Source organism: Podarcis vaucheri (assembly GCF_965113315.1).
Source record: "Podarcis vaucheri genome assembly, chromosome: 11".
Classification (NCBI taxonomy): Eukaryota; Metazoa; Chordata; class Lepidosauria; order Squamata; family Lacertidae; genus Podarcis; species Podarcis vaucheri.
Window position 1 is genome coordinate 11428550 of NC_138749.1, and position 15097 is coordinate 11443646.

The following is a 15097-nucleotide window of genomic DNA, read 5'->3' on the forward strand; positions in this document are numbered from 1 at the left end:
AACTTGGCTAGTTGCCAAGGGTTCCCAGTATGGATCCCACTCTGAGTTCCACTTTCTAAGAGAGTGGTTTGGTAGCCTTCTCTAGCGAGCGGCTGGTGACTTGTGACTAAACGGCAGGAAGAACTTTCTGAGAGTAAGCTGTTCGACAGTGGAATAGACTCCCTCGGGAGATGGTGGATTCTCCTTCACTGGAGGTTTTTAGGGAGAGGTTGGATGGCCATCTGCTATGGATGCTTTAGTTGAGATTCCTGCATTTCAGGGGGTTGGACTAGATGACCCTTGGTGTCCCTTCCAACTCTACAATTCTACGATTCCCAGCAACAGCTTCTCTCTACACATCTCTGCAAAATTGGATTTGGGTAGCCATAGTTTTCTTTTAATTATTTTTCAAGAACGGTTTAATTGAACAACATAAAATAAAAAGTGAAAATAAAGAAAAGCTATACTATATCATTGAACGAGTTCTTTTGCTTCCACAACATTTACAAACCCAGATGATAGCTTAAGTTTGTAGACGGTAGGAAAGGTGATGGAATCTGGGGAATACTATGAACATGGAGCTATCTAATTACAGTCAAATAAGTATTTAGATTGCTTGCAGCATTTTTATGAATGTTCCAGCTTTATCTATCCATCTCCCCCCTCCCCATCTATTCTCTCCCACTTTCGTTTTAGCGTGCTTTCATGGATAAAGGGATGGGAGGATACTCATGGGAGTGATGTAAATCTCTCTCCCTCTTTTCTGTTATTGTAAAAGGAAGACACAAATTCAGGGTATTAAGCTCACACTACAGGAAACCTGTAATCAAAGAGGAATCATGGCTGAGAGTTAAGATACAAATTTAGCAGCTAATGTGGGTGATGGGCTTCCAAGGACACAAGATGTGTATATATTAGCTCATTTTACCATTATAAAGCTGGTGGTTTGCTTTTCTTTAACACTTTTTCCAGCCTCAGGGGAAACATCTTGGCAGCCCTCCTATTAAACATCTTCCCTCAGCATGGTCTATGAATTATTACTTCGATGTAAGTAGTGCTTATAACTCTCCCGTACTGCTACAAAAGCTATATTCCACTGCAGCTTTGACACAGAAGGCGTTCCAACCACTCTGGAGCACGCTGGATTGAACTAGTTAAGTCTCGAGCCAGGAACACCATATCCTAATGTTGGAATTGAACCATACCTTTTCTGTATAAGCAAACTCAGCATTGATGTGACTGGTGTCGGGGAAAGGCCACGGCTCATTGGCAGAGCATCAATACTGGGAATCATAGAATCATAGAGTTGGAATAGACCACAAGGGCCATCGAGTCCAACCCCCTGCCAAGCAGGAAACACCATCAGAGCACTCCCGACATATGGTTGTCAAGCCTCTGCTTAAAGACCTCCAAAGAAGGAGACTCCATCAGACTCCTTGGCAGCAAATTCCACTGTCGAACAGCTCTTACTGTCAGGAAGTTCTTCCTAATGTTTAGGTGGAATCTTCTTTCTTGTAGTTTGGATCCATTGCTCCGTGTCCGCTTCTCTGGAGCAGCAGAAAACAACCTTTCTCCCTCCTCTATATGACATCCTTTTATATATTTGAACATGGCTATCAATCACCAGGCAGGGCTGGGAGAGACCCCAGTCAAATCCTGCAGCACTCCTGAAAATCAGTGTGAACAATACTGAGCTAGATGGACCAGTATAAGGCATCTTCCTAATAACAACAACAACAGGAATAATTTTATTATTTGTACCCAGCCCATCTGACTGGGCGGCTTTTAGCATATGCAAAAACACCAAACATTAAAAACTGTCCCAATACAGGGCTGCCTTCAGATGTCTTCTAAAGGTTTTATAGTTACTTGTCTTCTTGACATCTGATGGGAGGGTGTTCCACATAGCAGGCGCAACTACCAAGAAGGCCCTGTCGGGATTCACAGAATGCTGTGTGAGATAGCAAGTCTGCAGGCTTGAGTTTGCTAGCTGATGCAACTGGCTGATTGCATCAGCCTGCAATACTTTCTATGGAATTGCTGGGTCAGAATGACTCAACAGTAATGTGCTGTCAGTTGATTGGCTGTCATCGGTTTAAAAGGGAAACCTGTCCAGCAGTAAAGGGGTGGTGTAGAGGAGTGTAGTCAGAGAGAGAGAGAGAGAGTTAGAGGTCTTCCTATTTGCCTTAAGGTGCAGCCAGATACTCGATATTTGACTGTATGAACTGCTCGTGTATTATAGCCTGTAGATATTTGTATATATAAAGGTAAAGGGACCCCTGACCATTAGGTCCAGTTGTAACCGACTCTGGGGTTGTGGCGCTCATCTCGCTTTACAGGCCGAGGGAGCCGGCATACAGCTTCCGGGTCATGTGGTCAGCATGACTAAGCCGCTTCTGGCGAACCAGAGCAGCGCACAGAAACGCCGTTTACCTTCCCGCAGGAGCGGTACCTATTTATCTACTTGCCATTTGACATGCTTTCAAACTGCTAGGTTGGCAGGAGCAGGGACCGAGCAACGGGAGCTCACCCCGTCGCGGGGATTCGAACTGCCGACCTTCTGATCGGCAAGCCCTAGGCTCTGTGATTTAGACCACAGCGCCACCCGTGTCCCATATTTGTATATATAGCTCACAATAAATATACTGCACTGAAGAACCTGGAACGCTGAGCATTTCTGCTAAAGTGCTGCAAAGAATTTGCGACAGGCCCTCTGCCTGGTTCCCTGTAACTTTGCTTCTCTCAGCGAGGGAACCAGCAGAAGGCCCTCCGAGGAGGAAGGCCCTTGGAGCTAGATCTCAGTGGCCGGGCTGAGCTTGCGACATTTTAACTGTTGTTCGTTATCCTGAGTAATGTGTATGCATTAGAAGGGAGGGACATACATGTCTGGGGGAGGGACGCTAAGGGTGCCCGCCGAGTCCCACGGTCACAGGCTTCATCCGCCTGTGATTTTCAGAAGGGTCCCCGCTACGCCCGTTTCGTGCGGAGCTTGTCCCTCCAGTTCAGAGGGAGTCCGCCATCGCCGGAGGCGCCACCCCGGAAGTCTCCTGCATTTTTAAATATGTATCTGTCTATCTGCCCATCCACATAAAAAGGAAGTAACTTTGGAGGTAAGAAAACAGTAGACAATGCAAGGGGATCAAGATGTAAGAAACAGTGTCCTGTTTGCAACATATTTCTTTCTTATCCGCAAAAAAAAAGCTCAGGTTTGTTATTTCAAACTAATTCACATGACCAACTTGGCATGACGAAGGAGCAGTCTGAGTAGTCCATTGTCAAAACCTGGCGTGCAAAGTGGTCAATTCATGATGTATCTAATTTGCAACGCAAGCACCATCACTGCAAAGCTAGCCAAGGAGGGCTTAAGGAGCCTTCCTCATTATTGGGTCCTTAGATGTTGTTGGGGCTACAGTCCACATCATCCCCTGCTAGGGGTGATGGGAGCTGTGATGTAAAAAATACCTGAGGACACAGTTTTGACTTGCAATCTCTATGTGTGTAAGAAGAGTCACACAACTGCTTTACCGCGGGCCTAATTCTATACTTCCACCCCCCCCTGCAAGTTCATTTCTCAGTGGAACTCACCTGGACGTGCAAATTGACCCCAGATCTTCAACAGTTAAAGCCAAGTTTTGAAAAAAATTCTTCAGAGCCTTTCTAGGGGCAATGCAATTCTTTTTTTTAAAAAAACAACCCCCTCTTGCTTTTTGAGCCTCTCTCAGATACCATTGAAATGCTTCTGAGTTGTTCTCTCTCTTTTTTAAAAAAATAAATATTTATTAAGGTTTTTACAATGTTACAAAATGAAAAAGAGAAAAGAAAAAATACAAAATAAAAATAGTTAAAAACAATTCAATCTTTTCATCACTTATCTTTCATTTACTTGTTTCCCGGACCTCCTCATACCTCCCCTTTTTGTATTCCAGTTCAATTTATTAGTTCAGCAATTCCTTTCCCTCCTTATTTTATCCTGATCTTTAATCTTGATATATTGTAACCTGAATTTACCTGTTAAAAATCCAATTTTTTCATATTCTTTTATACCATTACAGCTAGAAACCACTTAACTTCAATCCAACATCATTCTAACATTCTGTTTCTGAGTTGTTCTCCACAATGTATGAGGTCTAGAAATTTATTTTAGGGAAAGGGAAGCCAAGATGCTCAGGATACCAATACCCCATGAAACAGCAGATTCTGTGCTTGTGTGAAAAGGCCACAAATAAGAACGATACACCCTGAACAGTTTGTAGTTTGATGCTTCTGTAAGAAGAAGCAATCCATATTTTTGTTTACGATTGCACCTGTTGCTGGTACCCTGCATCTGATGACGCCCCCCTCAGTTACTTAGAAATGAACAGAGGGTCCAGATTCCAACTCGTGTTGACCAGTAGTAATGGATAAACAAAGACAGGCTTACCGGTTTGTCTGACACACTCCATGATAGGCCTCTATGGCATCTTCTGGATCCACGTGCTTGTCACTGTTGGGCCAGCTAGTTTGCATGTTGCTGTTTGACTCCTTGAAAAAGAAAAATCCTACCATGAAATATTTCCTCCCGGTCAATAATTTCCATTTCCCTCCCCACATGCTCTGCTAATTCTACACTGGTCATACATGCAACATTTTTGACATGCAAAAGGTTTCGCAATCATTGATATTACATTTGCGACAAGGTATATTCAATGTCTGAAGGAAGTTGGAAAGTGAACTGGAAGGGCCCAGTGGAATTCGGCCTGAAGAGAAGTTAAGAGGAAAGACGGAGGGCAGATTTTCAACACACACCTATTTCGGTTTTATTCCTCCAAAGAAACCTGGGAGTTGTAGTTTAGTGAGAACACCAAGAATTATCTTTTAAGATTCCTCTAACTCACCTCACGAAAATATGATGGGAAAAATGAATGATTGCTACACCAATTTAATATGAAGAATGGAAATTGGTGGCTGAGCCATCCTAGAACTGAGAAACCAGAACTGAAAAGGGGAAATTCATATTTTGTAAAATGGACCGGGACGATGACGACAGGGGATTGGTCACTTACATTTGCCCAGACCCTTCTTCTGATCAGTTTGTCTTTGATATCAGTTCAGTCAATGCAGACAGACAGCAATGCAACTTGGAACAATTTGTTTCAAAAGAATCCTCCTGACCGTTTTTGGTTTTGGACTTGCCGTAAACCACTGTGCCCGACCATTGAGATACAGTGATAGTTGGCAACATGGTGAAAGGAAAGCACACACAAACACACACAAATGGAAGGACCTGCTTTTCTTGTCCATTACCATATTTCTGCCTGCATCTTTTTGCTGGGCTGCCTTTATAATCTGTGTCCTGAGAATAAGCACCTCTTCCTTCCGCACTTCCAGCTCTTCGTTAGCAGACTTGAGCTGATTCAGGAGGAGGCTGTAACTGTCGTGGACATCGTTAGAAGAGTTGTTCTGGGCCACCCGGTCCACTATAGCTTTCCTCAGCTCGTTAAGGTCATTTTTCAGTTTCTTGTTCTCAGATTCTAACTCTTGCCTCTATTGAAAATGACATTTGAAAAGTCACCCCCACTTAATAATTTCTAGAACTGCTGCTCTTGTTTTTCTCATTCCTTTGGAGCAGCGCACGTTAACAAAAAGCACAACGGGATGATCAGCAAGTTTAACTTTGTATGAACACAACTGCATGCACTTCTTAGCGATTAACAGGCCCAGTCCTACCATTAGGCAGACTGAGGCGGCCGCTTCAGGCAGCAGATTTTGGGTGTCATGAAAGAGCAGCCAATTGTTAAGTTACTTAAATTGTTGCATTTGTAATTTTACTGCCATTGTGGGAGAGAGGTACTGGTGGGGATTTGTACTTCAGGTGTCAAAATAACTTGGCTGGCCTTTTGCTGCCATTTGCTGCTCTGCTTCAGGCGGCAAAATGTCTTGGACTGGCTCTGGCTACTTAATCTTCCTCAGATTGTACCAGCATGTAAAAAGGCGCTGAGAACCTGTAAACCATTTTGAAATCAAGGTACAAAGAAACCATCTCCCACAGAATGCATAAGCAAAACCTTCTCAGAGAGGTCAGAGGGGCAATTAAAAGCTACATGTTATAAATTTTAATGAGTACAATATAAATTAAATCGCAACTACAGAGAAAAAAGAGGCCTTTGAGGTTTGTCCTGAATCTTGTTTTTCCTAGGGCCTTAGCTGGGTGTGGGGGAGTATTCTTCCTGCCTTGCCCTCAATGGAGTCAGTGGCCAAATATTTCTTGAGAGTAGGGATGGTGAATCTGCAAATTTTGTTTTCTCTCAAGTTTCTCATTTTTCCAAACTTAAATTCAATTCTCCACATTTTCAATAGGAGTATAGCATCTAGATCAAGGGAAGTAATAGTGCCACTGTATTCTGCTCTGGTCAGACCTCACCTGGAGTACTGTGTCCAGTTCTGGGCACCACAATTCAAGAAGGACACTGCCAAACTGGAACGTGTCCAGAGGAGGGCAACCAAAATGGTCAAAGGCCTGGAAACAATGCCTTATGGAACGGCTAAGGGAGCTGGGCATGTTTAGCCTGGAGAAGAGGAGGTTAAGGGGTGATATGATAGCCATGCTCAAATATATAAAAGGATGTCACATAGAGAAGGGAGAAAGGCTGTTTTCTGCTGCTCCAGAGAAGCGGACACAGAGCAATGGATCCAAACTACAAGAAAGAAGATTCCACCTAAACATTAGGAAGAACTTCCTGACAGTAAGAGCTGTTTGACAGTGGAATTTGCTGCCAAGGAGTGTGGTGTAGTCTCCTTCTTTGGAGGTCTTTAAGCAGAGGCTTGACAACCATATGTCAGGAGTGCTCTGATGGTGTTTCCTGCTTGGCAGGGGGTTGGACTCGATGGCCCTTGTGGTCTATTCCAACTCTATGATTCTATGGTATCAGCATGTGATTAAGTTTTCACAAAAATTCTTCAGGTGTGTATTTTACCAGCTATGGCTGATACATCAGCTATGGTTGTTCTTGAACAGGGAAAGGCTGGCCATGGTTATCCATGCTTTGGTCACCTCAAGACATGGATCATGCTGTAGGCTGGGCTACCCTTGGGCCTGATCCAGAGGCTTCAGTTGATGGAGACCTGGAATACTGTGTCCTATTCTGGGCACCACAATTTAAGAAGGATGTTGACAAACTAGAACGTTTTACAGAGGAGGGCAACTAAGATGATCAAGGGTCTGGAAATCAAGCCTTATGAGGAAAAGTTGAGGCAAGAGGTCTGCTTATTACGGTATTATCTACCATTAACTGTTTTTTGTGAGCTGCCAAGAAAACATGAATTATTATGCTGCCTATAAACACAATTATTAAATAAATAACTTTTTAACCCCCCCCAGTATATTTACTGTTTCTAAGGGAAACTGTTCCAGAATGACCAAAAATTGCTAAGAATCTTCATTTTTTTCCACCTCCTTTGGGTGCCCGAAAAATAAATGGTTGCAGTTGATGCACATTAAAGATTTATCTTCAAGTTGCGAACAGCTCACACATTAATCATGAGCCTAACATACAAAAAGAAGTCCAAAATGCAACAATTTCTTTTAAAACCTCTTACTGGAGCAAGAAAAAGGGGTGGAGGTGGGGGGGAAAGAGAAGGAAAAAAACAAATTCTATTTATGTCATCACCATCTGTAAATAATTTTGCACACAGAATAGGCAAATTGGTAGAAGATGACTTAAGAAATGCACTACATTGCCAAAGGGAGGTGGCAGGAGGGAAAGGAATTGGTAGTATATGTATACAGTGGTACCTCGGGTTACATATGCTTCAGGTTACAGACCCCGCTAACCCAGAAATAGTACCTCGGGTTAAGAACTTTGCTTCAGGATGAGAACAGAAATCGCGTGGCAGCGGCGTGGCAGGCCCCATTAGCTGAAGTGGTCCTTCAGGTTAAGAACAGTTTCAGGTTAAGAATGGACCTCCAGAGCGAATTAAGTATGTAACCCGAGGTACCACTGTATTTCCTTGATGCTCAGAAAATTGTTAGCCTGAAGAAAATGCAGTGCTCACTTACACCTTGTGCCTTAGGTAAAGGTAAAGGGACCCCTGACCATTAGGTCCAGTCGTGGCTGACTCTGGGGTTGCGGTGCTCATCTCGCTTTACTGGCCGAGGGAACTGGTGTACAGCTTCCGGGTCATGTGGCCAGCATGACTAAGCCACTTCTGGCAAACCAGAGCAGCGCACAGAAACGCCGTTTACCTTCCCGCCTGGAGTGGTACCTATTTATCTACTTGCACTTTTGACATGCTTTCGAACTGCTATGTTGGCAGGAGCAGGGACCGAAAAACAGGAGGTCACCCCATCGCGGGGATTCAAACCACCAACCTTCTGATCGGCATGATCAGTGTTTGGATAGGCTACTGCAGGGCAATCTCTCATATATGCTGACTTAAGTCCCATGATATAAGAAAGGTGGGATACAAATGTACTAAATAAAATAATGTATGAATCTTCAGAAAACAGGGGCATCCATGATACAGCATCTCTAACAGCCGCCTCAAGGTTGTGGCTGACATCCATCTGTCTTGAGAGACAACAGAGTGCATCTCTGGGGATGAAGTCAAACCTCTGCGTTAGCAGCACCAAGGTGACCTCCCTGGGATGCAAGCCTGGGCAATGTGGTTGAAGGTCCTGGGCTGCCCAGACGACAAGACCCACCTGATGTGGTCCAAAGGAAAGCACAGTAGGACATTGGGTACCTGCAGGAGTTGCCAGAAGGAGGCGTACAAGGCGCCATCCAACCGTCTTAGGGACTCCACTCCAGATTTGTGCTGCATTTACTCCTTAGCCTTTCCTTCTCCCAAAGACATCCCTCAAGCCAGCAGAGATTTAGGATCAAAGTTCTCCTTCTTCTGGTGGGCAACCTTCCCAGGTTGACGAGCTCCATCTACCCACCCGCTTCCCTCTACAGACCATGCAGAAACTGCCTTCTTGACTGCTGGACCCACTTTGGTCTTGTCCATTCAATCCACTGGAGGCTGTTTGCATGCAGGAGAAGTCCCTAAATCACCAAGGATTTGAGACCCATTGGCTCCCCGCACCTGGTTTGGCTGGTCAGTCGAAGTCGTTCCCGGGGTGTGGCTGCTGTCGCATGCTGACAGCTTCTAGGAACCACAGGTGATTACTGAGGGCAGGGTACAGACAAACTACCCCGGAAGAAGCACGACGTACCCTCTACCAGAGGTGGACAGGAGGACACAGTCCTTCAACCAACATTTTGAACTGAGCCGAGAAACTCATTGATAGCAAAAGCAGAGTTTTGCCAGCTCATCATCTGCCACATCTGAACCAGACCTAACAGGCAGGGGAGGGCTCTAAAGTCCCTGCAGTGCTCATCCAAGGACTTGGGGAGTCCCAAGAACACCCCAGTTAGAGAATTTATAGGGCACAGAGCACATTGTGCCATAAGATGGCCAAGTCAGTCAGTGGGGCCAGGCCGTGAACAAACAAGACGCCTCTTTTTGTCATAACCAAATGAAAAGGGGACAGAAAGCTGAGCATAGAAAGGAAGACCATGGGACTGTAAATAGTTAAGGCATATTTTGGTGTACCCGTCATGCAGATTTATAGAGACTGGTATCAGCAAAGCTCTTGCAGCTTTTTAGCACCTGAGGTGGGTGAAGAGAAAAAAATATATATATCCCTGGCCTGGAAATTTCTTTTACCTTCAGACTGTTGTACGCTAGATCTGTATCACGGTCCAAATCCATTTCGTTCTTCATTTCAATTACCTGGATGGATTAAGGAGAGAGAAAGAGAGAGATTTGATTTGACAAGAGGCTACAGCGGTTAGGCTTTTTGATTGCAGCTCTGGGTCACCTTACAAAATCTGTTGTTTACTGGCAGAGCAATTTGGCCAAGAAAGAAAAGATGAAAGAGTGAAGGGTGTTTAGTAAACATAGAATCAGATGAGAGGAAAGATAAAAACAATGGGATGGTAAAACAGGGGCACACGCAGAGGGAATCCCTTTTCTCTCTTCTCCTAGCGTCTCTATTATTTATCTGTATCCTATTTGCTGATTCTGTTCTTCCATGCGTAGATGGCAAAAGAGGTAAAATGATGTTGCTGGACAGGGGAGAAAAGAATCTCTGTCGCTAGCACAGGCCTCCGAGCCTGCAAAAAATAAAACAGTAGATAGAGGGTTGAAGCGACTTGTCATATCTTCCCAAAGTGTAGAGATTGCCTGAGGGCAGCATCCAGACATCCCTCCCACAGGATACTAAGGAATGGCATCAGCAGCAAAGGTCAGCTATCAGGCACTTGCCATGTTTCTTTAAGGCAGTCATCTGTAGCTAGCAGGAGTGGAGGCTGATCAGGGCAGTGAACAGGTCTGACCCAGGAGTCTTAACAGTGTTTGTTCAAGACTCTTGGAATAAAAAGGGCAACTGGTGGGGACCAGTGGAAAGGACCCCCTTGGAAGGTGGTGGACTTTCCTTTCTTGGAGGTTTTGGAGCAGAGGTTGGATGGCCATCTGTCATGGATGCTCTAGCTGAGATTCCTGCATTCCAGGGGGTTGGGCTCGATTATTTTTGAGGTCCTTTCCAACTCTGCAATTCTACAATTCTATGAAAGACTGAATTCCTGCTCATCACCTCTCAATCCCGACAGAATGGCCTCTCAGCCCTGGCTCTAGATAAAAAACTATGGGGAGTTCAAACGAGAATAATAATAATAATAATAATAATAATAATAATAATAATTTATTATTTATACCCCGCCCATCTGGCTGTGTTTCCCCAGCCACTCTGGGCGGCTTCCAACAAACACTAAAATACAATAACCTATTAAACATTAAAAGCTTCCCTAAACAGGGCTGCCTTCAGATGTCTTCTAAAAGTTTAGTAGTTATTTTTCTCTTTGACATCTGGTGGGAGGGCGTTCCACAGGGCGGGTGCCACTACTGAGAAGGCCCTCTATCTGGTTCCCTGTAACTTGGCTTCTCACAGCGAGGGAACTGCCAGAAGGCCCTCGGCGCTGGACCTCAGTGTCTGGGCAGAATGATGGAGGTGGAGACGCTCCTTCAGGCATACTGGACCGAGGCCGTTTAGGGCTTTAAAGGTCAGCACCAACACTTTGAATTGTGCTCGGAAACGTATTGGGAGCCAGTACGTTTGAATGAATGAACAATGAATACTTGGAAAAGCAAAGTATTTTTTGTACTTCGGCTGCACTGAATGTACCCACTTCTTGGCAAATGTTGAGATTAGGTAATACAAGAGCTGTTGTGGGATAGTGAGCAGAATGACAAGCAAAGACCATGGAGACCCGAATTCAACCCCAGATAAGCTCATTAGAATCATAGAATCATAGAGTTGGAAGAGACCACAAGGGCCATCGAGTCCAACCCTCTGCCAAGCAGGAAACGCAACCTTGAGTCAAGTCCTACCTCTCAGCCCACCCCACCTCAGAGGGTTGTTGCCTATCATGACGTAGTGGTTTGAGTAGCATCTGGGAGAGCAAGGTTCAGATCCACACCTAGCCATGAAACTCACTGGGTGACCTTGGGCCAATCACTGTCTCTCGGATGAACCTGCCTCACAGGACTGTGAGACTAAAATGGGAAGGGGGAGAACCATTGCGCTCCTTTGAGGAAAGCACGAGGGTGTGGAAATACAATAATAATTTTTAAATTGTTGTGAGGGTAAAAAAATGTGGGGTTGCTGGAACCCTACTTAAAAAGGAAACACAAGAGGATTTAAACAAGAGTCCACTATGGTTCAATCTCCACAGTGCTTGGAATAATAATAATAATAATAATAATAATAATAATAATAATAATAATAATAATATTTTTATATCCCGCCCTCCCCAGCCGAAGCCAGGCTCAGAGCGGAAAGACCATTAATTTTGGAAATGTTTAAAAGCTGCGCATGGGAGAGAGAGCATTCCATGTTACTCTGTGGTCTCCAGCCGCTGTTTTGCATCAAAGTACGTGGAAAATGCAGGCTATTTTTCTTTCTGTTTTGGGTTGCTGCTTTTGTTTTTATAAAAAGTAATAAAAAATGAATTGCAGAAAGAAGTGGCAGCGTTATCCTACAAGGACTCTGGGTCGTGATGAGCCTTCTTTTAAATAAATGATTGTCCTTTCTGCCTCAGAAACACAAGAGAACTTGTTCATTTGCGGGGCAAGCACAACTTTTCAGAAAGAGAACCCTCTGAAGGGTATTATCAGCAACTGAAAAAGAAACAAGAAACTGGTGGGTGGAGGGAAACTTGACGGGGGACATCCATAATACATACTTAAAAGGCAGCCGCCTTTCTATGACCGGATAAACAAGCAAGAAGCAAGTGCTGTCCTTTTTTAAATCCGCTTCTACTGGTTAAGAGGCACAAAGCTTACAGGCTTCCCAAAAGGCATCTGGTTGGCCACAGGATACTGGACCTGACCCAAATGTCTTTAACTGGATCCAGCAGGGCTCTTCTTCAGCTCTTAGGTAAAGACCCTGCCCTTTCAAGCCCCAGGTGGGAGTTTTCCTCCCACTTCAAATAGCAGATGCAAGGGGAGGGGGCAGGCAATTCTGATCAAAACAGCAGCACCGAGAGCAAAGGACCAGTGTTTGAAACTCCCATTGTTCTAGGAGCATTTTGTGAGCAGTTTCTGAGCTCCAGGCACAGTACTGCGCCTAAGATTTCAGATTAAAACTGCAGAGTGGGAGGAAAGGAGGACTTTTTTTTCTGCCTCCCCACTTCCAGCTACTCTCTGAAGACTAGATAAGAGACCCTCTTCAGAATATATGGGGGGTGGGCAGGGGAAGGACCAGACCATGTGAAAAATGAACGTAATATTTTAGCTGCAGTTCATTCATTTTCAGCTTTGTATTCTTCTTATTAAAAAAACACACCTAAACATTCCGTTGTTGTGCCCATAACCTAGGTTTAAGGTGCCATTTAGCTCCCAGCTTTCATATCTCAGTTTCTAACACGGCAAAGGATTAATGCTCTCTTCACCCATATCATGGATCCCAATTTGGTTCCCCATTTCCAGCATTAACTATTTTTTGTTTAAATATCAAATGCATCAGGGCAAGCCGTGAGACGAAATGTCATATCTAGTTTGGTCCTAACAGAGCAAACAAAGCTAGCTCCAAACATTTCAGAGGACAGTACAACCAGTAATTTTGTGGGTGGACCAGTTTGTTGGGGCTTCTGGAAACTGGCAGGGGATGTTGAATGACACAGAAATGCATCTATGATAAACTATTTAAGAGACTTTTACTCAAATCTTCTACCCCATTCTGCCCCAAGGTTAACTATTACTTCATTGAGCTCCTGTGAACTAGACGCTGCCTTATGAAATGCCAGTCCATGAATGCTTCCATCATAATTAAATTACTGGTATAGCATTGAAAGGCTCTTTTGTTTTTGCCTCAACAAATTAACATAGCTACCCCTCTGGGCATTATTACAACTGGTTCATAAATGGGGACCTGTGAGAGGGTGTGCTATTGGTTTGGTTGGTTTTTGTTCATATTATGTACTTTATAGTTTTCTTCTGCATTTTTACGCTGTGGCCCATCCTGAGATCTTTGGATGAAGGGCGGTAAACAAATTTAATTAATAATAAAATTAATAATAGTAGTAGTAGTGGGACGTGGGTGGCGCTGTGGGTTAAACCACAGAGCCTAGGACTTGCCAATCAGAAGGTAGGAGGTTTGAATCCCCGCGACGGGGTGAGCTCCCGTTGCTCGGTCCCTGCTCCTGCCAACCTAGCAGTTCGAAAGCACCGCACCTCAAAGTGCAAGCAGATAAATAGGTACCGCTCTGACGGGAAGGTAAACGGCGTTTCCATGCGCTGCTCTGGTTCGCCAGAAGCGGCTTAGTCATGCTGGCCACATGACCCGGAAGCTGTGTGCCGGCTCCCACGGCCAATAAAGCGAGATGAGCGCTGCAACCCCAGAGTCGGTCACGACTGGACCTAATGGTCAGGGGTCCCTTTACCTTTATCTAGTAGTAGTACTAAATAACTGACTTAGGAATCTTCCTTATACCGAGTAAGAACAAAGGTCCATCCAGCTAAATGTTGTCTACACTGACATGCACCAGGTCTCTGAGGTTTCAGAGATAGGTCTATCCCAGCCCTGTTTAGAGACACCGGGGATTAAACCTGAGACCTTCTGCATGCACCACTATCGTCTACTAGCCAATCCTCATTTAACCAGAAATGGCAGGGGCTGAACCTCAGATCTTCTGCACGAGAAGCACATGCTCTACCAAAAATGTCCCCCCAGAAATCTTGCTTGGAGTCAACCTGTGAGATCCCATGTCTGACGTTCAGAACCTCAACTGCTGTGAAACCAACTCAAGAGTGTGGCAGGGGTGACGGCTGAGCTCGTGCCACAGATGGATCTGGTGGAAAGGAGAAAGAGGACTCTGTGCAAGCAGAGCTGCATGGAGATGGTCCCTTTCCCAGCTGCTGCCCTGACCGCAGCCAACCTCGACCCAGAATCCCCTGGAAATTCACAGCAGGACACTTTCCGCTGGACAAAACTGGATCTCGCCATTTAGCTGGGGTTGCCAAGGCATAACTCTCTGAACCTAAACATGTCCCCATCCTAGTAGGATAAGTTGCATATTTCCTTTAGTTAACAGGTTGTATTTTAGTAAAATGCCGGAACACCCACAGCACAATAGGCAAGGATGTTCACGTCAATGATGCCTTTTCACTGCTTCTTCAGAATCGAAATTTCCCACAGGTCTGGGGGAAATGGAATCGATGATACTTTGGATTCATGACAGCTCATGAACAGAGTCATTGCCAGGCCAATTAACTATACAGTGAGATAAATCATTCCAGCATTGATTGTGTAGCCCGATGATTGCAAAGCCTGTCCTCAGGCAGAAGCCGGCAGCAATAGACTAAAGCATCATAATTATGCATGGATTTCTAACTTAAGTGTGATGGTTAGACCTTAGGATCACTGATGTTTTGGGTATCAACAGGACACAAAGATGAGGTGAATATCTTTGAGTCGAAGGGTAGATTTACAAAGTATTTCTGAACAAAGGTAAAATCCCAGTCACCCATCTGAGCAAAACGTTCATGGGAACCTGCTTAAAAGTTCTCTTAAAGGGCCCCGGCCCAGTATACCTGAAGG

General features: G+C 44.6%; 1 protein-coding gene across 3 annotated transcripts in view; it reads right to left on the reverse strand.

Moving 5' to 3' along the window:
- MYO5B (myosin VB) overlaps window positions 1–15097 on the reverse strand; it is a 294157-nt gene that overhangs the window by 32157 nt on the left and 246903 nt on the right. For 2 of the 3 annotated variants that reach the window (XM_082241748.1, XM_082241749.1), the window contains exons 27-29: window positions 9667–9732; window positions 5263–5502; window positions 4400–4500 (exon numbers count right to left, since the gene is read on the reverse strand). In XM_082241748.1, coding sequence (XP_082097874.1) covers window positions 4400–4500; window positions 5263–5502; window positions 9667–9732 — 407 coding nt within the window. The remainder of the gene's footprint in view (window positions 1–4399; window positions 4501–5262; window positions 5503–9666; window positions 9733–15097) is intronic. The other variant, XM_082241750.1, reaches the window with a different exon arrangement.